Genomic DNA, 24,997 nt, shown 5'->3' with positions numbered 1-24,997 from the left:
ATTGTAAATTGCTCCTAGTGTAGGTAGGTGGTAGGAGAATGGTGTGGATGTGATAGGGAATATGGGACTAACGTAGGATTAGTATAAATGGATGGTTGTTGGTTGGCACAGACTCAGTGGGCCAAAGGGCCTGTTTCAGTGCTGTATCTCTCTTTGACTCTAGAGCTGGCCGCTGCTGAAGCTGCAGGATACCATACTGAGGCACCCTTGAAGCCCAGTTAAGTTTTTTCTTTAACCGTGCCGAGGCCAGGCAGTCAGGCCCCAGCGATTTGGGGGGTCTTCCAGCAGTAGTGCTATAGACACGGGGGTGGCCGTTGCCACCAGGGGGGCCCCTCCATGGGCCATCATGCAGTCATAAAGGAGGGGCCCCCCACACCCGGGAACCCAATGGAAAGCTTCCAGGGTTTGCCTCGCATTCTCCTGACGTGGCAGCAGCCACTCCCGATGCCGGTAAAATGCTGGAGTGATTGGGAAGTGGCTAATAATAAGCAACTGATTTACCTGGCAGCCATGTCATCAGGGTTCCCACCACTGGTCATAACCCATGGCGGCGGGAAAACGGCAGCCTCTCCTCCCAATGCCTTCCACTGCCATTTTACCAGCTCGTCCACCTCCCAGCCTTTCTCCAAAGAACTGGTAAAATCCAGTCCATTGGCACAGGCTGAATTTTCCAAGCCCTATGGTAACAGGCTGGTAATATGGTGCGGCAAGGCATCAGGAGGAAAGCCTGCTGTCCTCCCACTGCCATGGCATATTACCAGCAGCGGCCATTTGAGCCACTAAAGTGTTAAGGGCCACTTCCTGTCCCTGCTGGCATTTTTGCCCACAACAAGAAGGCCTGCCACCATGTAGGGAGACCACCAGGTAAACTCTGGCAACCTCCCAGCGTGTTCCAGGGTGTTGGGTGAGCCCTACTTAATGACTGCTGTATGGTCCCATGGAGGGGCTTCCCAGCAGCAAGGGCTAAGGTGCCGCTGCTGGAATATGTTCCCCACCAACCCCCCGCTCCCCCACAGTGATTGATGGGGCCTGCCTTCCTGGCCCCGGCTTGCTCAAAAACACTTACTTAGTCCTCGAGGACGCCTCAGCATTGAGGCACCCTCTCCTTCATGCTGTAGCCTCAGCAGTGGCCACTGCGACTGACGCCAAGGATTCCGAGGCTGCTTCCGGCCCAAATTAAGAAGCCACCACTGGTAAAGTGCCACTTCTGGGTCACGTCACCTGCTGGAGTGGGCTGGGCTCCTGCTTTCAGTCCCAGCGGCAACATTTCTTCCCTCCTCACAAAATGCAGCCCAGAAAAACTGTGGAGGATGATCTATTTTCTAATTAACATCATTCGTCTTGATGAAAACACGCAAAGAAGGCCTTTCCAAGGAGATAATTCATATTGTCTGTAATCCACAATCCAAGCTAAAAACAATAATTGGCAACTGGACTCAAATTTCTTAATATTTTTACATGCTTTTAAAGTGTCTGGTATTGATCTCTGATTTTTTGTAAGTGGTTTTGACTTTCAATTTTATGCTTCAGTGAGAAAGTGCCCTGTTTCTTTTCCATGTTTACTCAGGATGTATTGCAATTTTTTCTATGTATTGCATTACATTAACCAACTGGTTATTTGATTTTTTTTTTCTCTTCGACTCCAGGGTGATGAGTTCAAAGGGAATCAGCAAGCCACCCACAATAGCGAACATCGACAAAATCAACTCCAACAGCTTGGATTCCTCAACCTCAGGACACGCATCTATCACTAGCAGTGTTGCCAATGAAACTTTAACCAAAAATCCCGACGTCCAGACAACTGGAATCAGCTTGACTCCATGTCTAACACCAAGTCCCGCCCCTGTCCTTAATGTAAATTCTGGTACCTTTAGTCAAGGACTTGGCCTAGTTAGCAATTTCACAAGCACCAAGGAAACCCTAATGTACCCTAAACTTAGTAGCCTGCACACCAGCATGGAATCTTTGGATCTTCCATTGAGTGTTCCATGTTCGTTCTCTGCAAGTGGTACACTTTCAAGGGAAGAGGATCACAGTGCACTCACATGGACTGGGAGTTCTAGATTCTCACAGATGGAGAGGTACGTCAGTAATTTGATTAGGCCTGATTTTGTAGTATGGAACTGGATACAGTAAGACTGTATCATTTGCAACTTTTGGGTGAAAGATTCTGGTTTAATTGAGGCCATTTTTGTTGGATTTTTAGATCCATTTAATGGAGCATACAATCATTTTGCTGGCAATTTATGAATTAAAATATGTTATAATCATGGCTGTTTGATATTAGAACACTCAGCATATGAAATAATAATGTCAAAGGTTTGAGCCACAAGTGATCTCTTCAGCTCTGAGCAGGTGATATTTGAGAAGTTGAGTTGGTAGTTTAGACACGTATATGTCCTTTGTTGATTATTCATGATCTGTGATCTGTTGCTCTGTAGTACTTATTGTGTTCCTTTTTGTACAGCTTGTTGCCAATGATGTGATAAACCTTTTAACTCATTGATCTACATGAACTTATTTTCAATTTCAGTGGAAGCATTGCTGAAAATAGAGACATGTTGAAGCTTTTCATCTTGTCCTCATCAGGAGAATCACAAGAGTAATCAATGAAAGGGAAAAACAACTTATACTGCATGAGAAGAGAGTTGGTTGGCAAGTGAACTCTGATTGGATGAGGCATTGCCTGGGAGAATGCACCAGTTTACAGTGACTGACAGTTAACTGTCAAGCTTTGTTTGAAATTTGAACCAGGTAGCTTGACTCTGATTGGTCCAGGCATTGCCCTGAAGAATGAACCAGCGAATGGCTGCAACTTATTTTGTTCAGCTGAAACTGGCGCAATTTTTGTACATATTCTTTCTGTCTTCAAAGAACAGGGCCCTATGTATTAATATATGTAGCTTCCAGCACGCGCAAATGCGCCACACTGCGAGCCCTACTGACAATCTTAAATTGGTTGTAAGTGTAATTCTTAGCACACTGTGGATGATTTAGCAAATGTTGTCCAATCGCGGAATTACATCTAATGTTGGACACTGTGTTATGAATTTTGCAAACACGGGCTGGTTCAGTATGGCTCGGTGCATTCTCCATGGCAATACCTCATCTAATCAGAGTTCACTTGCCAACCAATTAGCACTCTCTTCTCTTGCAGTATAAATTGTTGTTTTCCCTTACATTGGTTATTCGTGCGATTGTCCTGATGAGTGCAAGACGAAAAGCTTCGACAACATGTCTCTATTTTCAGCAATACTCTAGTTCTGTACTACTAAACGACTCTTCAGTGGAAGCCTCTGATATTTCACCGAGACTAATTGGAGATACCCTCTCACTGATTGCATGACAAAAGCATGTGATTTGAATTCGATCAGATTTGTTGAATGTCATCAGAAAAAGCTGGCGTTGCTTGCATCCTCGCAGCTTGATAAAGTTCAAGCATAACTGATATTAATGCAATGCACAGATCACTATGATGTTATAATGCTTTAACCTGTCTGAGATGTCATTGTTGCATGGTAAGATTATTTAAAAAGGTATCCATTAAGTAGACCGATAGGAGCAAACTAAGTAAGGCTGTTAAAAAGCTGTCTGCATGCACTTCACACATCTTGTGGTTTTAAGCACATGAAAGTGTTTTATATAGCAATCAGACAGTATACTTACAGTTAATAAACAATGAGATTTTTTTTACATTAAAGTACAATACAATAATAGGTTTGGGATCTATGCTTCCCATTTGTGTCTTTATTAAAGAAAAATCATACTGCACTTTCAATAGGAAAATCTAATTGAATATGACTAATGGAATTTTATCTTTTCTTAATTGGGCACGCAATACATAACATTCTGTTCATTGCTGTAATGCATGTTCTTCCTAATTATTTCAGTATTAATGAGAAAATACTTTGAAGGACACCACTGACATTTCTTGTCCCTTATAAATTATGCAACTAACTGAAGAACTGGACTGCAGTTAAAAGTGTATGATAAGACCATTGTGGAATGGGAAAAGGCCATGTGGCATATACGAACATACAAACATATAAATTAGGAGCAGGAGTAGGCCACTCGGCCCCTCGAGCCTGCTCTGCCATCCAATAAGATCATGACTGATCTGATTATAACCCCAACTCCACATTCCCGCCTACCCCCAATAACTTTTCACCCCCTTGCTTATCAAGAATCTAACTACATCTGTCTTAAAAATATTGAAAGACTCTGCTTCCACCGCCTTATGAGGAAGAGAGTTCCAAAGACTCACGACCCTCAGAGAAAAACATTTCTCCTCATCTCTGTCTCAAATGGGTGACCCCTTATTTTTAAATAATGACTCCTAATTCTCCCACAAGGGGAAGCATGCTTTCCACATCCACCCTGTTAAGACCCCCCCAGGATCTTATATGTTTCAATCAAGTTGCCTCTTACTCTTCTAACCTCCAGCAGATACAAGCATAGCATGTCCAGTCTTTCCTCATAAGACAACCCGTCCATTCAGGTATTAGTCTGGTAAACCTTCTCTGAACTGCTTCCAATGCATTTGCATCCTTCCTTAAATAAGGAGACCAATACTGTACACAGCACTCCAAATGTGGTCTCACCAATGCCCTGTATAACTGAAGCATAACCTCCCTACTTTAGTATTGAATTCCCCATTATAAATTGCCCCTAGTATAGGTAGGTGGTAGGGAAATATAGGGACAGGTGGGGATGTGATAGGAATGTGTAGGATTAGTATAAAATGGGAGGTTGATGGTCGGCACAGACTCAGTGGGCCGAAGGGCCTGTTTCAGTGCTGTATCTCTAAACTGAACTAAACAATAAACAATAACATCCTAATTACTTGCTGAACCTGCATACTAACCTTTTGCAATTCATGCACTAGGACACCCAGATCCCTCTGCATCTCAGAGCTCTGCAATCTCTCACCATTTAGATAATATGCTTCTTTTTTATTTTTCCTGCCAAAATGGGCAATTTCACATTTTCCCACTTTATACTCCATTTTCCAGATCTTTGTCCACTCACTTAACCTATCCATATCCCTTTGTAGCTTCCTTATGTCCTCTTCACAACTTACTTTCCTACCTATCTTTGTGTCAACAGCAAATTTAGCATCCATACCTTCAGTCCCTTCATCCAAGTCATTTATATAAATTGTAAAATGTTGATGCCCCAGCACAGATCCCTGTGGCACACTAGTCTAATATTTCCACCCAGAAAATGACCCATTTCTGCCTACTCTCTGTTTCCTGTTAGCTATCCAATCTTCTATCCATGCCAATATGTTACCCCTACACCATGGGCTTTTATTTTCCACAATAAACTTTGATGTGACACCTGATCAAATGCCTTCTAGAAATCGTAGTACAGTACATCCACTGGTTCCCCTTTATCCACAGCACATGTTACTTCTTGAAAGATCTCCAATAAATTGATTAAGCATGAATTCCCTTTCACAAAACCTATTCTTGCCATATTACATCTAAATTTGTAACTGTGGACTCCTTATAACCTACAAATCTCTGCTGAAATAAGTTTTTATCCAATACCATGTTAACCAGCTAAAGGAGAATTTTGACATAAAATATTAACATAAAATAATGAGACACTTCTTGAAACAGTAAATATACATTAAAATGCAACATGTATGAATGTAGACATTATTTGTTCAAGAAAGAATAGACCATACTCACTTACAAAATTCCTACTCTGTAATTGCAGAATCTCTCGTCTACTTTAGGAACAAAAAAGCCAAAACTTCCTCTGAAAAGCACTAACTTTTTTTCCCTCAAAGACAATTTCTGTCACAACTTATTCATTTAGGGCTATACTTTGCTTCATTCGTCTTTTTAGGATTTAATAACTTCCAATCAAAATAGGGATTTTCAAAAACTCAAAATTATTAGTGAGATCACACGACTGTCAATAGTTTGGGCGGCACAGTGGCCTCACAGCTCCAGGGACCCGGGTTCGATTCTGGGTACTGTCTGTGCAGAGTTTGCAAGTTCTCCCTGTGTCTGCGTGGATTTTCTCCGGGAGCTCCGGTTTCCTCCCACATCCAAAGACTTGCAGGTGATAGGTAAATTGGCTGTTATAAATTGCCCCTAGTGTAGGTAGGTGATAGGGAATATGGGATTACTGTAGGGTTAGTATAAATGGGTGGTTGTTGGTCGGCACAGACTCGGTGGGCCGAAGGGCCTGTTTCAGTGCTGTATCTCTAAATAAAAATATTATCCTTTCACACTTAAATGTGACTGGCAGAACACTCTGTAACTAAGCTCTGCAGTATGCAGTACTTGTGTAATGATTCCATCAAAGTGAAGAAAGTGCAAATTTGTCCCGAAGGCTCAGTATTCATGAAAAGAAAAGCCTAAAATTGAGAATTCTGTTTTCCCAAATTAGAGCTACTGTTCCTTCGGCAGTAGTCATTTGTCACAGTCACACACCAACTATTATAAGCATTCCTTTCTGCTGAAAATCCAAGTTTATTTTGGGGGATCCTGCTTTGGCTGTCTGAATTTGGTTCAGGAAGATCGATAGTGACTTGGAGGAACTCATAATCTTGAGATATGGATTTCATTTTATTCACTGGAGAAAGATATTGGTGCACGAAAGTGGAAATTGAAGACCACTGTCTATTATATTGTATATTTGAGAATTCAGTGTTACAATTGTTTTCAAAAGGAATATATACTCTTAGTGAATGACCCGGCATGACCATTAGTGATTCTGATTGGCCTCATTATTGTTCAGCATCTTTCCTTAATCAAGATTGCGTCCTGAGAAATTGTTATGAGCAAAATCAAGAGCCCCAAAGCAGCAGGTCTCATATCAGTCCATCTGCAGTTTGTTATAGGAAAGCAGAGATGTGGTTACACTTGAATATCAAGGCTTTAGTAAAAGATCTAAATAGCAAAAGAAGGTTACTTCAACAAGATACAGCATGCTTCAACTTACTGGACAACATTGCTACAGATTGTCACTGGTGCTGTTTTATTTTCAGCACCTGTATGTAATTGTAAATTAGGGCCTCACTTGAACTTCAGACAGCAACCCCCAGGCCACGATTAAATCCAAATCAAGTAAAATTACAAAAAGGAGTACAACAGAATACGTTCAAGGCTGTTAGAGTTGGGATAGGACCCTTGAATAGCACTATAATATTCCCAATGTTCATTATATTCCATTAAAATAATTAAAGCATGTATATGAGTTCACTGTTGCTCTAAAAGTTAAGTTATAGCATTTGTGAAATGTCCTGCAATATGTAAAATGTACAGAAGTGGGAAAATACAAGTATGCTCACATGTATGTGTGATATTTTATTTTGCTCCCTCTCTCAAATTACTTTCTGCGAACTGATCCGTGGGAGTATTGCATTTTAATGTGCCCCAGTTGTGCCAGTTAGCTTGAGGTGGCTACATGTCCTAGGTACTCTGATTCTTCTTAAATATGGGAAGGCACCTTGCAAGTGCAGGCATGTACACATTGAACATATGCAATGTTGCACTGAGTATTAAGAGGTATAACCTGGGCACTGATACGTTTTTATTTACTGGCACACTGTCTGTTCACCTGAGGAGTTGGGCTCGCACCAGTAGTTCAAGCATAAATAGTTGCATTTATGCATGTTATGGTATGCAATAGTTTCAAGGTATTCAGACTTAACTTAGTGAGATAATGCATTTGGGTATGTCTGAAACCTCTTGGTACTATGAAATGAATAACTTCGCCAAAAGATCTGCACATTAAAGGAATTTGAATGCAACACTAAAAATCAAGTGTTTATGGCATTTTACTTCTCGTGACTCAAAGACAAGTAGTGGCAGATATAGTTACGTTTTCTATAAGATTTTCTGTTAAACAATGTGTCATGGTATTGTGCAGGTTTTGAAGTATGTTAGCGACTCACAAATCTCTCGCTGACCTTGCTACACCCTGCAGTTTCTTCCAGCTCTATGTTGCCTCCTGAATGTTCTTTTTCTCTGACTCCAGCATTTTTGGCTTCTCCTCCTCCCTTCATATCAACATGGGTGGCAAATCCTTCAGCTATTTTGATACTACTCTGGAGCTCCCTCGTCAAACTTGTCTGACTCTTCAAAACCCATCCCTTTGACCAAAATTTTGGTCATTCATCCTAATCTCTCCCTTCCTGGCTCAGCATCCATTCTCCATTATTCTCGTCATAATGTGCAATCGAACATTCTTTTATTTTGTTTCTTTGTTCATTTATCTATTCATTTATGGGATGTGGGTGTCACTGGCAGGTCCAGCATTTGTTGCCCCTCCCTTATTGCCTTTGAGAAGGTGGTGGTGAGCCACCTTCTTGAACCACTGCAGTCCATGTGGTGGAGGTACACTCAGTGCTGTTAAGAAGGGAGTTCCAGGATTTAGACCCAACAATAGTGAAGGAATGGTGATATAGTTCCAAGCTGGGATGATGTGTGGTTTGGAGGGGAACTTGCAGGCAATGGTGTTTCCATGTGCCTGTTGCCCTTGTTCGTCTAGGTGGTAGAGGTCACAGGTTTGGAAAGTGCTGTCGAAGGAGCCTTGGCATGTTGCTGCAGTGCAGCCTGTAGATGCCAGACACTGTAGTCACGGTGCACCTGTGGTGGGGGAGTAATATTTAAGGTGGTGAATGTGGTGCTGATCAAGCAGGCTGCTTTGTCTTGCATGGTATCCAAGCAAGTGGAGAGTATTCCATCACACTCCTGACTTTTGCCTTGTAGATGGTTGAGAGGCTTTGGGGAGTCAGGAGCTGAGTTCCTTGCAACAGGATTCCCAGCGTCTGACCTGCTCTTTTAGCCTCAGTATTTATGTGGGTGGTCCAGTTAAGTTTCTAGTCAGTGGTAATCCCCAGGATGGTGATGGTGGGGGATTCAGAGATAGTAATGCCATTAAGGGGAGTTGGTTAGAACCTCTCTTGTTGAAGGTGGTCACTGCTTGGCATGAGTGTTACTTGCCACCTATCAGCCCAGGTCTTAATGTTGTCCAGGTCTTATTGCATGCAGGCATGGAGTGCTACAGTATCTGAAGAGGTGTGAATGGAATTGAACACTGTGCAATCATCAGCAAGCATTCCCACTTCTGACCTTTTGATGGAATGAGGGTCATTGATGAAGCATCCAAAAGTGATTGGGCCTATGACGCTACCCTTAGTAACTCCTGCAGCAATGCCTGAAAGTGTGGTGGTGGCAAATTCAATTGTGGCTTTCAAAGGGGAATTGGATAAGTATCTGCAGCCCATATCCGCTCCCCCCCCCCCCCCCACGCCACCCCACCCCACCATGCCCCAGTTGGCAGAAACAAAAGCAATTGAGCTGGTAAAATAATGGAGAGATGTGCCCGGACGGCTCCCCCACATAGTCCTGCTGCCATGGAATTTTGCCAGCGGTGGGCTGGAAGGCAGATTGGCTGCCTAGTCCACAGATGTGTGCAGCTTATTTGCATAATTAGAGCCCCTATTAAGGGCTATTTTACAGGGCCAGCAGCATTTTGTTGACAGCGGGGTAGCCTGCTGCCCAAGTGGAGGCTGCCAGCTTCATGGAGGCGGGGTTGGGGTTTCCCCTTATTCCCATTGACTTCAGTTTTACTTGGGTTCCTTGAAGCCACACTCAGTCAAATGCTGCCTTGATGTCAAGGGCAGTTGCTCTCACCTCACCTCACCTCTGGAATTCAGCTCTTTTGTCCCTGTCTGGGCCAAGGCTGCAACGAGCTCTGGAGCCTCGTGGTCCTGGCAGAACCCCAACTGAGAAGGTTATTGCTGAGTAAGTGTCGCTTCATTGCACTGTCGACGACACCTTCCATCACTTTGTTGATGATTGAGAGCAAACTGATGGGGTGATAATTGGCCTGGTTGGATTTGTCCTTTTTTTTGGACAGGACATAGCTAGGTAATTTTCCACATTGTTTGGTAGATTCCAGTGTTGCAGCTGTTCTGGAACAGCTTGGCTAAGGACAGGAAATACCCAGGGATAGTGCTGGAGGAGCCTGTGGCATTGCCTGTAAGGTATGATTCTGTGAGCATGACTATTTCTCGCTATAGGTCAACTAGTCTGTGGGACAACACTCCCAATTCTGGCACAAGTCCCCATATGTTAGTGAGTAGGACTTTGCAGGGTCAACTGGGCAGGGTGTGCCTTTGTTGTATCCGGTGCCTAGCTTGATGCCAGGTTGTTGATCCAGTTTTATACTCTTGATACAACTGAATGGCTTGCTAGGCCATGTCCTTTCCTAAAGGACTTTAATGATCCAGATGGATTTTTATGACAATCCGGTAGTTTCACATGCACCATTACTGAGACTAACTTTTTAACTCCAGATTTATTTAACTAGTTGAATTTAAATTTTCTCAGCTGCCATGATCGGATTTGAACTTATGTCTCCAGAGCATTAGCCCAGGCCTCTGAATTACTAGTCAAGTAACATACTACAGTTCCCGGTAAACACTTGATGTGAATTAAGTTGTTGCAACATTGAAAATGATGGCATTGCATTTAAAGTTTAAATCAGAAAGTAGTAATTGATTTCTTTTCACCAGTGGTGGTCTAATCCTAGATTCTTGATCATATGTACACAATATTAGTTGTGTGCTTTAAATAAAATAGACTGAGTTGAGTAGATGGAGCAGGAAAATGGCAACAGGATCATTTGAGGTTTGATATATTTCTGGAGGATGTAGCATTATGTGTGATTGCTACTAGCATCCAGTAAGTGATTGGACTTTCCATTTAATCATCGACATAACAATCTGTAACAGCTTTTCTATTAGCCTTTGCTTCTCAAGAAGCAGCCAGCTGTGTAGATAGTCTCAGATGGAATAAATTCTGATTATTTTTCCTACTAGTTGAGTATTCCTTTGCCAATTTTGTGTACATTCAGATTTGTTAGATGTTGCTTTGTTCTGTGAAATAATTTTCATAAAGATAAAACAAAATTGAATTTGAAATATGTAACAGTAAAAGTCCAGACATCTTGTTCTACCAGTGTTTTGGCATTGCTTGGAAATTGCACTTTTGATTTTTTTTTAAAAAACACAAATCTTGATAAAATTAACTGCAAAAGAATCCAAATGGTTACTATAGTTTTTGTTCAATATATGGTAAGTTTGTAATATATAAAATCATTGAGGAAATGTGTAACATGGAGGCATAAATAGTTGATGTTCCAATGTACCCTGCTGATATAGATTCAGTTTGAAGTCCCTCATAATACACGAACTGTCTTGATGAAGAAAATGTCCAGCAGGAATGGACAAAAGTACTAGAAGTAAAGTTATTCTGGGGCATGTTCAAACAACTGTCTCAAGCACGGGATTACTAGTCGGATGACTGCCTGAGCTTTCTGATTGGAGATGATGTTCAACCCAGGAAACCAAAAGAAGTGAACAATAAAATTAAATGTCCTAAACTTGAAGCAATATTGGTGTTACTGTGTAAAGGTAAACCATGCCTCCACTTTCATTTTAATCACACTCCATCAAATTATGTCCATTTTTCCTATGAATAGTTTGTTAGTAATTCTATATCTGTGTTGTGGTTGTTTTGTCTGTTTTTGTGTATGATGTTGTATCAGTGTTCCCTGTTTGTTTTTGTAGTGCACAACGTGACAGAAATACTCTGCCGAAAAAAGGACTAAGGTAACTACCTTTTGGTGCAGTTTGTTTCAAGTTTTGATTTTGAACTCTAAATTCCAGACAAAGTGCCTGTTAGTTAGTGTAGTGAAGCGTAAGGGTTCTATTAAGAGGAACTGAATTTGAAACCATCCATTAAGCATTTTGGTCATTGCCTATTGGTGGGTTTTGCCAGTATGTCAGACACCCAGTTGACCAATAAAAAACAAGATCTCCTTAGATCGTAAAACTGAAATTGGGGTCACAATATTGAAAGATAAAGGAACTGTGTGATTAAATGGACAGACTAAACTATAGATGGAACATCATTTTGACATTAAGTGACACGGTTGCCTCAAGTTTCAATGTTATTAATTGAGCCTCTGAAAATCATACTTTGAACCTACATTACAGTTTCTCTAATGGTCTAGTACGTAGGTGAATAATACACACCATGAAAGCCTGAGGTTTGATTCAGGTTGTTCTATGTTGGCTGTTCTCAGCTAAAGCAGCAAGGAGAGTACTACGGTGGGACCCAGCATTCGGGTTGGAGAGATTGGGAGAGAAATTAATCGGAGGCCCAGCTCAATTTATTATGTGTGCTGAGCAAAAAACAGATACTCAGTGCTAAGGCTTAGCACTGTGTGCAATGGTCAGTTGGTGAGGTTCTGGGGTGTGGTAACTAATGCTCATATAATTGTCCCATATCAATTAGCCCTAAAAGACAGGAGGAGAGGTCGTGAGAAAATTAGTGGAGACATTTCTTTTGAAAATTAATCAGTGAATATTGAGAGTTATGTCAATCTTCTCACTGATTAGGAAAGGAGAACAAAATGGCAACATCGCTCTCTTTGCATACTTTAGTTTTAAGTAACTTGGAACTGCCACAAGCAGTAGAGCTTTCAAACAGAAAAATATAATATGCAAATTAAGCAAAACCATTAATATAAATGTTGTGTGCTACAATGTGGACTTTCCATTATTCATGACCATCTCATATAAAATCCATATACTCTTGGTGCTGAGATATTATTTTGTTTTTGTTATTTCCTGATCAGCCATATTAGAATTCCTTGATATTTGTGTAGTCTCACTATGTTTGTACGGAGTATTGCAATGCCGATGAGCTTCACCTATGTCCCTTAGCGATGTCATCAGATAATTCACCACTGATACCTTCTATTTAACACACTTGGAGACCTTTGAAGGAAAGCATGAATAAAATGACCAGTTATGTAACTTGCACTTTGAATTTTCTCTCATGCAATTTTACAATGTAGATGTTACAAAAAGTTTTAAATACCCGAAAGCCATGAAAGAGATAATTAGCTCTGCTGAGAGCTCTATAGCTAAATACATTGTAGGTGAAATTTAACTTGGGCAGGGGTGCAAAACAAGCTGTATTGCATTGGCTGCCAGTCATACACCCTCCCTGATATTCTGTTTCATTAACTTTTAACTTTGAGAACCTTCTGTAGCAGGTCTGTAAACAAGATGTGCTTCATACTTGAGTGATTATTTCAGAGTCATGGAGTTATACAGCACAGAAACAGGCCCTTCAGCCCACCGTGTCATATGGCAATCTTGCTAGGTTTATCCCAGAAAACTGCTTGTACAAAAGAGGTATTGTTGATGTGCGACTGAGATGGAATCAATAGCACATAAAATAGAATCAATTGAACCAACTTCAGTACAGATTCTTGAATAAGATAAACTATTTCACTCCTACTAAAGAATGATATGATATTCTTTATATACAAAGCAATTAAGACAGGCATAAATGAATCTTTTAAAGGCATTTGTAGAAGCTTAGAACCATAAAGTTTTGCAGCACAGAAGGAGGTCAAACGATTTAACTGCTGGCTTTTTTGCTCGGGCAGCCCAAAACTAATCCCAATGTCATGCTCTCCCTATGGCCCTATATCTTGTTTTGCTTCAAGTGTCCATCTGCCCCTTTAAAAGTGCAATTTTCTCTACATTAACTACTTTTGAGTGCCAAGTATTGCTTGCTCTAACAATGCCACATAACAAACTTTCCTCATAACCTCCTTCCTCACCCTCTTAATAATTTTAAATGGAGAACCTCTTGTGTCTGTTCCCCAACTAGAGATAATGTTCTTTCCCTACCAAAAACCTTCATACTTTAAAAATACCCTATTAAAACACCTCATAACAGTCTCTGCACCACTCCAAATGGCCCTAGTAACCCAAGTCTCATTTCTTTTTTTCATCGCTGATGTCATCCTAGTTAACCTATGCTATATGGTCTCTATGGCAGAAAATCCTTTAACAGGATGCCCAAAATTGTACATAGTAGTCTGTGGTCTATCCTTGATTTGAAAAAAAAAACATTCCTTCTTTATTTTTATGGCCCCTATTTATAAAATCCAAAATGCCTTTGTCCTTTTTTATGTCTTTAGCAACCTGCATTCACACTTGAAAGGAATTATGCAGATGTTTCTATTCACCCACATCCTTCAGCATCTTTCCAATGAATTACACTGCTGTTCCTTGCTTTGCTTCACTAATGTCAAACACAGTTTAACGTATGTATACAGGTTGTTTTTGATCCAACTGGTGTATCTCTAAATGCCATTAATTTGATCTTGAATTATGGATTCCAAGGGCTATAAACTTGTCTGTGCCTTTTTTGGGTGATTCTGAACCTACCCACACCCAAAGAGGTGGAGGTAACTTTGGTGCTGCCTCCTCATTGACCTGTTGCTTTGAGTGGGTCCCATGCTGCTGCTCAGTAAGGGGGCGAGCACCATGTGCTAATAACATATGCAGCCAGCCTTCTCCTCTTAAAGACAGTCTGTCCCTCTTAAAGGGAAGCTGCACTGAATTACTGGAGCCTGCTGCTGAATATTATTGCTGCAATTATACATGAGGAAGATGGAAAACCAGGACAGAGAGAGGGTTCCACGTTCCTGGATGTGGCACTGGAGGCCATAGTGTTGGAGGTGGACAGGAGGAGGGAGACCATGGTTCTGAAGGGGGATCAGAAGGTCCTCAAGGATCACCCTTAAAAGAGATCAAGAGCAGGTGGCCAGGGAGGTCAATTCCCAGCATCTGAACCCAAGGACCTGGCTGCAGTGCCACAAGAAGTGTAATGACTTCACGTGAGTGGTCAAGATCAGTGAATGCATCTTCACATGACATCTCCTACCAACCGCTTCACCAGTCTCACAAGTTGCTCAATGTGCAATAACCCCATCACCAGTCCCTGGTACTGACGAAAGGTCATTGAGCTGTAAGTTAACTTTGTTTCTCTCTCCACAGATGCTGCCTGAACTGCTAAGTATTTCCAGCTTTATCTGTTTTTGTCTCTGGATTACTAGCACAGTAACATAACTACTGTGCCCTCTACCCTCAGTGCTCCTGTAGTACTGTAATGGATTTGGGCCCATTCTTTCAACAATTTGACTCAATACCAGATCTCGCAGTGTTCCTAGCATTAATATTTTCCTATATGTCTAATTATAGTGAGTCTAAACCAAGACAAGCATCCAAGGTTTTGAGTTTGACATATTTGAATTTGCTATGTTTCATTTTCAGACTGTGCATTTTTGTCTTACTATGCTTGGGCATAAAATATACCCTGGGCGCAGCACATAGAAGAACATCTGCTCCAAGAGACAGCAAATATATCATTTAGTTTGTACTCCACTGCATGATAATTATGGAGGAAACACTTCTGTTCCGTGTAGCTTAGAGATAGCCTAAATGTTTTCCCCTCAATCAGAAAGCCAGGAGTTTGATCCCTGGTGATGGCTTTTAAGCAGTTTGTGAGAGTTCATTCTGTGTTATATTTCTGAAAGTTGAGAAACAAACTGACAGTTTTCTCCTTCCTCTGGTTTAACTGCACTTCTTTCTTTTCAATCACAAAAGTGTTCATTCTGGTGGAACTGGGAAAATTCAGAACTCTGTAGAACAGTAAGGGGGTCGGCAAGCAAACAAAAAGAGGCTGCTGTCAAAAAGGATAACTGATTCTGAGTTCTATGTGTTATATAGTAAAGAGCTCACTGTTCTGCTTATATTAATGCCATCTATGGTGCACCATTTAAAATGATCTTGTCTCGAGCTCATTACATAGTTAGTGGCAAAATACATTAAATTATGCTTGTGATCTGAAATATTAATGAATGTTTTTACTCCATTAACTTTCACATTCGTGGCTTGGTTTCCACATTGGTCAGGTTCTGACTTATTTGTATCTGGCCTCACCTCATTTACAGATATGGAACAAGTTCACAGCAAGAAGATGCCAAGGAATGGCTCCATGCACGTTCTATTGGAGGCTCTGTAGATTCAGATGGCCAGTTACTCTCCTCCCCCTCTACTATTCCATTATCAAATTTAGGTCAGTAAATTTTTCATTATCAAATAAATTATGAAAATGTCTGTACTCTAGATTTTCTTTTTACCAATGTATTTGTTTAATTTTATTATAAAAAAATAACCTTTTTTTGCATCACGCCAGGTGAGTATAGAATGTTTTAAAATTAAGAAGCATATTTTGTTTGGATACAATTTAAAGAGGGATATTGACTAATTGTGGATTTTAAGATCTGATGGTAAAAATACTGATTAGTGAAGTTTACGTACAAATGTTTAACACATTTGTGTTGCCTTTCTCTATGCGTTATTTTTATAATGGCTTTAACCTAATTAAAATGAATAGGTTATTGCCTGTGTTTTTTTTTTAAAAAGTGTTCCCTCTAATTTTTCTTTATACTGGCTAGGCTACAAACTCCTCTGAGCATTACTTTCTTGTCCATGGACAGCTTACATTTTAAAGGTTACTGAACTTTCATGAAGTTGTGAGCAGCCTGTTTATTTCAATGCACGGTGCATTCCAGATTACTGTGTGGTCACACACGCACCTTAGAGGGAACATTGCTCTCCCTCCCACTGATCCCATTCCACCTCTCCTCGAAGGTTCCTTTCCGTCTCAACCTCTCACTGGTCCCAACACACCTCTCCTCGAACAGGTCACATTATACTTCTAATCTTACATGGCCCAAACCTCTCTTCTTACTGGTCCCATTCTATCTCTGCTCAAACATTCCATTCTTGCACTTCTCTCACTGATCCCATTCTCCCTGTCCCCCTACTGGTCTCATTCTTCCAAACCACTCATACATTCCATTCTAGCTCTCCCCTCTCACTTCCCGTTCTCCCCTCCTCTGACTTGTCCCATTACCTGTCTCCCCCCATGTGGCCCATTCTCCCTCTCCTCTCATGTGCCCAATTGTACCTCTCCTCTCACGTGCCCCATTCTGCCTCTCCTCTCACGTGCCCCATTCTGCCTCTCCTCTCACGTGCCCCATTCTGCCTCTTTTTACGCAGTCCATTTTATCTCTACTCTCACACCTCCCATTCTAACGCTCTTCTCACTGGTTGTATTTGCTCTCTCTCCTCACACATCCCATTCTACCTGCTCTCACACCTGAACTGCTAGCTCCCCTTTCATGACACAAGAGTTTGCACTTTCAGGAGAGCAGATAAAATGGGAAAGGAGCGGGGAGGATGCACACGGCTTGGAAGTCTGATCATAAAGAACTTTAAAAATCCATTCACCTTGCTGAGCAGTGAATTAAAATTCACACGCTTTGGTCTCTCATCCATTATCCATTAACCTAGACAGCATCATTTTTATTCATTCATGGGATGTGGGCTTTGCAGGCAAAAGTGGCATTTATTGCCCATCCCGAATAATTTCCATTTTCCAGGCTGATATATGAGGCTCAATGTTAAAGGTAGGTGTTCATTGATCATATTTATGGAGCATGGCCAATGACAAAAAAAAGCATCAGAAAGCATTAGCTCCTCACTGAGACTAAATCAATCGATCAACTTAATTCCAGGCTCTGTGTCTTTATCTGGCCACGATAGGCCATGCCCACTGTGTTTGTGACCTTTAGTTGATGTGGGCCTCTCTGGGACATTCGGCTCCACGTTGAGTACTGGGCCATTGAGAGTTGCTGAATGGGGAGCTCTCCCAAGTCTTGCTCAAATCTCGGGCTGGCAAACAGGTACTCCATGGGCTCCATCACTTTCATTCAGCCCATCCCCTCCCCTCCCCTTCCTAGCCGACCGGTTCCGGGGAATTTCCCAGAGTCTCTCCCCCTCCCACAATGCCTGACTGATCAATCTGGAGTGCTCTCACCTTCTGAAGCTCAGCCTATCGCAGCGCTCTGAGGCCTTGTCCAGTTCCTCACTTCCCAGCCTTCTCCCGACATGCTGACATGCTGCTCACTTCTGGAAACACCTCCCCCTCCCTCCAGCTCAAGTTTGTTGCTCCTGCAATCAAAGTTGCACTATTTACCCTCTTGCTTCTCCTCCAATCGTAGATTCCCTCTCTCCTATGCTCGCTGATTCTCCAATCACAGCTGCACTTTTTCCTACTCTCTCTCCAGACACTCACGCTTATGCTATTGGGGTTTAATGCTCAGCCTGCCCTCTGCTTGATCTCGCTGTTGTGATCGGCCTGTTTCATTCAGTGTGCGGTACATTGCGGATAGCTGCGTGGCTGCACACTTGCGAACCAAAGGGAAAACATCATATGCATCTAAAATGCACTTGTATTTGTGTAATGTTTTGATGTAAAGATCATAGATTAGAATTTATACCCTTGGGATTTTCTGATCAAATGAATACAATATATGCCTGCCACAAAAATAATCTGTTTATTGATTTGTTTCCACATTATTTAAAATAGATAGCTATTTTCAATCAAGTAAATTTGTTACCATTAATTTGAACGGCAGTATTTAAAACTTGACAAATATCTCAATTTTTAGCGACTACTGAATAAATCATTTTCTACCTTCCCATCATTTAAACTAGTCCTGCACCGAGTCTCACTAACTTGAGGCATGGGTTGGAGAATCAGACACATCATTCACAATTCATGGTGCCCTTAACATTCTGGTAATATTTATGTCCGATTACAAAACAGAGAGTAGGTGTTAAAACTAATTACTCAGATTGGCAAATGATAGAAAGTGGTGATGCATAAAGATCAATGCTAGGACCACTGTTGCTCACAATATGCAGAGGTGATATGAACAAAGAACAATACAGCACAGGAACAGTCCATTCAGCCCTCCAAGCCTGCGCCGATCTTGATGCCTGCCTAAACTAAAACCTTCTGCACTTCCATGGACCGTATCCCTCTATCCCCATCCTATTCATATTTGTCAAGATGCCTCTTAAACGTCACTATTGTACCTGCTTCCACCACCTCCCCCAGCAGCAAGTTCCAGGCACTCACCACCCTCTGTGTAAAGAACTTACCTCGCACATCCCTGCTAAACTTTGCTCCTCGCACCTTAAACCTATGTCCCCTAGTAACTGACTCTTCCACCCTGGGAAAAAGCTTCTGACTATCCACTCTGTCCATGCCACTCATAACTTTGTAAACCTCTATCATGTCACCCCTCCACCTCCGTCATTCCAGTGAAAACAATCCGAGTTTTTCCAACCTCTCCTCATAGCTAATGCCCTCCAGAAAAGGCAACATCCTGGTAAACCTCTTCTGTATCCTTTCCAAAGCCTCCACGTCCTTCTGGTAGTGTGGCAACCAGAATTGCACACAATATTCTAAGTGTGGCCTAATTAAAGTTCTGTACAGCTGCAGCATGACTTGCCAATATTTATACTCTATGCCCCAACCGATGAAGGCAAGCATGCCGTATGCCTTCTTGACTACCTTATCCACCTGCGTTGCCACTTTCAGTGACCTGTGGACCTGTATGCCCAGATCTCTCTGCCTGTCAATACTCCTAAGGGTTCTGCCATTTACTGTATACCTCCCACCTGCATGAGACCTTCCAAAATGCATTACCTCACATTTGTCCGGATTAAACTCTATCTGCCATTTCTCTGCCCAAGTCTCCAACCGATCTATATCCTGCTGTATCCTTTGACGATCTTCATCACTATCCGCAACTCCACCAACCTTTGTGTCGTCCGCAAACTTACTAATCAGACCAGCTACATTTTCCTCCAAATCATATATATATACTACAAACAGCAAAGGTCCCAGCACAGATCCCTGCGGAACACCACTAGTCACATCCCTCCATTCAGAAAAGCACCCTTCCACTGCTACCCTCTGTCTATGACAGAACCAGTTCTGTATCCATCTTGCCAGCTCACCTCTGATCTTGTGTGACTTCACTTTTTGTACCAGTCTGCCATGAGGGACCTTGTCAAAGGCTTTACTGAAGTCCATATAGATAACATCCACTTCTCTTCCTTCATCAATCATCTTTGTCACTTCCTCAAAAAAACTCAATCAAATTAGTGAGACACGACCTCCCCTTCACAAAACCATGCTGCCCCTCGCTACTAAGTCCATTTGTTTCCAAATGGGAGTAAATCCTGTCCCGAAGAATCCTCTCTAATAATTTCCCTACCACTGACATCAGGCTCACCGGCCTATAATTTCCTGGATTATCCTTGCTACCCTTCTTAAACAAAGGAACAACATTGTCTATTCTCCAGTCCTCTGGGACCTCACCTGTAGCCAATGAGGATGCAAAGATTTCTGTCAAGGCCCCAGCAATTTCTTCCCTTGCCTCCCTCAGTATTCTGGGGTAGATCCCATCAGGCCCTGGGGACTTATCTACCTTAATGCTTTGCAAGACACCCAACACCTCCTCCTTTTTGATGATGAGATGACTGAGACTATCTACACTCTCTTCCCTAGGCTCATCATCCACCAAGTCCTTCTCTTTGGTGAACACTGATGCAAAGTACTCATTTAGTACCTCGCCCATTTCCTCTGGTTCCACACATAGATTCCCTTCTCTGTCCTTGAGTGGGCCAACCCTTTCCCTAGTTACCCTCTTGCTCTTTATCTAAAAAGCCTTGGGATTATCCTTAATCCTGTCTGCCAATGACTTTTCTTGATCCCTTTTAGCCCTCCTGACTCCGTGCTTAAGTTCCTTCCTACTGTCTTTATATTCCTCAAGGGATTCATCTGTTCGTAGCCTTCCAGCCCTTACGAATGCTTCCTTTTTCTTTTTGACTAGGCTCACAGCAGGCGGCACAGTGGTTAGCACTGCAGCCTCACAGCTCCAGCGATCCAGGTTCAATTCTGGGTACTGCCTGTGTGGAGTTTGCAAGTTCTCCCTGTGTCTGCGTGGGTTTTCACCGGGTACTCCAGTTTCCTCCCACCACCAAAAGACTTGCAGGTTGTTAGGTAAATTGGCCATTATAAATTGCCCCTAGTATAGGTAGGTGGTAGGGGAATATAGGGACAGGTGGGGATGTGGTAGGAATATGGGATTAGTGTAGGATTAGTATAAATGGGTGGTTGATGGTCGGCACAGACTCGGTGGGCCGAAGGGCCTGTTTCAGTGCTGTATCTCTAAATAAATAAATAAAAAATAAATAAATATCCCGCGTTATCCAAGGTTCCCCAAACTTCTTCCTCACAGGAACATGCCAGTCCTGGATTCTAATCAACTGACGTTTGAAAGACTCCCACATGTCAGATGTTGATTTACTCTCAAACAGCCGCCCCCAATCTAAATTCTTCAGTTCCTGCCTAATATTGTTATAATTCGCCTTCCCCCAATTTAGCACCTTCACCCGAGGACTACTCTTATCCTTATCCACAAGTACCTTAAAACTTATGTAATTATGGTCACTGTTCCCAAAATGCTCCCCTACTGAAACTTCGACCACCTGGCCGGGCTCATTCCCCAATACCAGGTCCAGTACGGCCCCATCCCTAGTTGGACTATCTACATATTGTTTCAAGAAGCCCTCCTGGATGCTCCTTACAAATTCTGCCCCATCCAAGCCCTTAGCACTAAGTGAGTCCCAGTCAATATAGGGGAAGTTAAAATCACCCACTACTATAACCCTGTTACCTTTACATCTTTCCAAAATCTGTCTACATAACTGCTCCTCTACCTCCCGCTGGCTGTTGGGAGGCCTGTAAAAACCCCTAACATCGTGACTGCACCCTTCCTATTCCTGAGCTCCACCCATATTGCCTCGCTGCATGACCCCTCCAAGGTGTCCTCCCGCAGTACAGCTGTGATATTCTCCTTAACAAGTAATGCAACTCCCCCACCCCTTTTACATCCCCCTCTATCCCGCCTGAAGCTTCTCAATCCTGGAACATTTAGCTGCCAATCCTGTCCTTCCCTCAACCAGGTCTCTGTAATAGCAACAACATCATAGTTCCAAGCACTAATCCAAGCTCTAAGTTCATCTGCCTTACCTGTTATACTTCTCGCATTGAAACAAATGCACTTCAGACCACCAGTCCCGCTGTTCTCCGCAACATCTCCCTGCCTGCTCTTCCTCTTAGTCTTACTGACCTTATTTACTAGTTCCCCCTCATTTATTTCACTTGCTGTCTTACTGCTCTGGTTCCCACCCCCTTGCCACATTAGTTTAAACCTTCCCGAGTGACGCTAGCAAACCTCGCAGCCAGGATATTTGTGCCCCTCCAGTTTAGATGCAACCCGTCCTTCTTGTACAGGTCCCATCTGTCCCTGAAGAGATCCCGATGGTCCAGATATCTGAAACCCTCCCTTCTACACCAGCTGTTCAGCCACGTGTTTAGCTGCACTATCTTCCTATTTCTAGCCTCACTGGCACGTGGCACAGGGAGTAATCCCGAGATTACAACCCTAGAGGTCCTATCTTTTAACTTTCTACCTAACTCCCTAAACTCCCCCTGCAGGACCTTGTCACTCTTCCTGCCTATGTCGTTGGTACTGATGTGAACCACAACCTCTGGCTGTTCATCCTCCCCCTTCAGAAAGCCCACTGTCCGTTCAGAGATATCCTTGACCCTGGCACCAGGGAGGCAACATACCATCCTGGAGTCTCTTTCACGTCCACAGAAGCGCCTATCTGTGCCCCTGACTATAGAGTCCCCTGTAACTATTGCTCTTCTGCGCTTTGTCCCTCCCTGCTGAACAACAGTGCCAGCCGTGGTGCCACTGCTCTGGCTGCTGCTGTTTTCCCCTGATAGGCCATCCCCCCCAACAGTATCAAACGGTGTACTTGTTAGAGAGGGGGATAGCCACAGGGGATTCCTGCACTGACTGCCTGCCCCTTCTAGCGGTCACCCATCTATCTGCCTGCACCTTGGGTGTAACCACTTCTCTGAAAATCCTGTCTCTGACGCTCTCTGCCACCTGCATGCTCCTAAGTGCACCCAGTTGCCGCTCCAACCGATCCATGCGGTCTGTGAGGAGCTGCAACTGGGTACACTTCCTGCAGATGTAGGAGTCCGGAACGCTGTAAGCATCACAGACCTCCCACATCTCACAGGTGAAGCACTTCACCCCTCTAACTGACATTTCTAGCACTAATTAATAACTTAATTTAAGACAAATAAATACTTATAAAATCCTTACTAAATTGTTATAACTATCTGGTCCCTAGTGCTAGATTCCTACTATAAATATTAAATGCTAACTAAATACAGTAATCTCCTCCCTCTGGTTTAGTTACTCTACTTATTAATTAGTTAATTAGGGTTTTCATCAATTTTTATCACTGTGTTATTTTCAAATTCAGTAAAAAGAAATTCCCTACCAGCCAATCAGGTCACAGCTTTCCTGTGACGTCACTTTCAATTTTTTTTACCAGAGGTAAGTTTTTTATACTTACCGGTCCAGAACTCTGCCCTCCGAGTCTTCTCCCAGTCAGCTGTGCTCTTTGGAAGCTCTGGGCTCCCCTCACTCTGAGGACAGGTAGGAAATAAAGGAGCTCCTCCCTCGCTCCCTCCTTTCCGAACTTCCTCACTTACCAAACTTCCACTGTAGTACTGTATTGAAACCCAAGTCAGCACTGTAAGATGGCTCACTTTTATGCTGACTCACTCTAGCCGCCAGAAAACTGGTTTAAACCAATTCTCTAATTAACAAGGTGCAGCTGCAAGCAGAGCCTGAGTGAACCCTGTTTAAAGCTGGTCTAAAGCTCACCTTCCCCAACCCTAACAGCAACTGTTAAGTTGATCTACTAAATAAAAGACAGTTTAGATTTAAGATAAAATTAACCCTTAATTATCCTCACTTAACAAACTTCCACTGTAGCACTCTATTGCAACCCAAGTCAGCACTCCAGTGCAAACAAAAAATGGGCGTAGGAATTGGATGTACAATTTCAAAACTTGTGGATGACACCAAATTTGGAGGGTATAGTTAATACAGATGAATATTGTGACAAAATACAGGAAGACATAAATAAACTTGCAAATGAGCATGTAATTGACAAATGAACAGCAATATATATATCTATGAGTGTGAGGGGGTACATTTTGGTACAAAGAATGAGGAGGCACACACTCCTTGGAAATAGGAACAGAGGGATCTGGAGGTACAGATACACTGATCACTATGACTTGGTTAATAAAGCTATACAAAAGTAAACAAAACACTGGGGTTCATTTCTAGAGGAAAATAATTGAAAAGCATAGAAGTTGTGTTAAACTTGTATAGAACCTTGGTTAGACCACATTTGGAATGCTGTGAACAGTTCTGGTCTCCATATTGTAAAAAGGATATAGAGGCACTGGAGAAGGCACCAAAAAGGATTTACTAGAATGATAGCAGAACCTGAGAGGTATATCTATCAGGAAAGATTGAACAGGCTGGGATTGTTTTTTTCTCGAAAGTAAGTGACTGAGGGGTGACCTGATCGAGGTCTTTAAGATGATGAAAGGGTTTGATAAGGTAGATGTAGAAAAGACAATTCCACATGCGGGGGAGACCAGAACTAGGGGCTATAACTATAAAAACAGTTATTAATAAATCTAATGGAGAAATCAAGAGAAAATTCTTTAACGGCGAAGTTGTAAGAATGTGGAACTTGCTACCACAGGGAGTAATTAAGGCAAATAGCATAGACGTATTTAAGTGGAAGCAACATAAGCAAAAAAGGGAGAAAGGAATAGAAGGACATGTTGATTCAGGTTGATGAAGAGGGTTGAGAGGAGGCTTATGTGAAGCATAAAGACCAGCATGGACCTGTTGGGCTGTAAATACTTTGTAATACTTTATGATTTCCCAATCCCTGGTCCTATCTGGTGAAGATCTGCATCAGAGAGAATTTGTACAGGTATATATGTACACCTTATTGCTGTCTCTTCTAGTTTGAATGTCTGAAAGCAACTATATTTTGGGTGCTCAAAGGTTCTTTTTCTTTTCTATTTGCCTTTGCTACTTAAAATTGGCATTACTGCATATCTCTGCATCAGAGGTATGAAAGACCCCATGAGATAAACCACATAGATAGATATAGTACTGATTTTAGGAAACCGACATTGGACATTCCATTTTACAAAATGTATTAAGAATCTATAACATTTGTTTCAAATAGTATCAGATCTGAGTTATTCAA

General features: G+C 42.2%; 1 protein-coding gene across 10 annotated transcripts in view; it reads left to right on the top strand.

The window, feature by feature from the left end:
• The window catches only part of LOC137383841 (neuron navigator 1-like), a 719,754-nt gene that overhangs the window by 577,665 nt on the left and 117,092 nt on the right, over window positions 1–24,997 (top strand). For 8 of the 10 annotated variants that reach the window (XM_068057140.1, XM_068057137.1, XM_068057136.1 and 5 more), the window contains 3 exons: window positions 1,647–2,081; window positions 11,600–11,641; window positions 15,853–15,977. In XM_068057140.1, coding sequence (XP_067913241.1) covers window positions 1,647–2,081; window positions 11,600–11,641; window positions 15,853–15,977 — 602 coding nt within the window. The remainder of the gene's footprint in view (window positions 1–1,646; window positions 2,082–11,599; window positions 11,642–15,852; window positions 15,978–24,997) is intronic. The other 2 variants (XM_068057138.1, XM_068057142.1) reach the window with 2 other exon arrangements.

This window comes from Heterodontus francisci, chromosome 25 (assembly GCF_036365525.1).
Source record: "Heterodontus francisci isolate sHetFra1 chromosome 25, sHetFra1.hap1, whole genome shotgun sequence".
Lineage (NCBI taxonomy): Eukaryota > Metazoa > Chordata > Chondrichthyes > Heterodontiformes > Heterodontidae > Heterodontus > Heterodontus francisci.
Note: the sequence above shows the minus strand (reverse complement) of the source record. Positions and strands in the feature narration are given on the sequence as shown.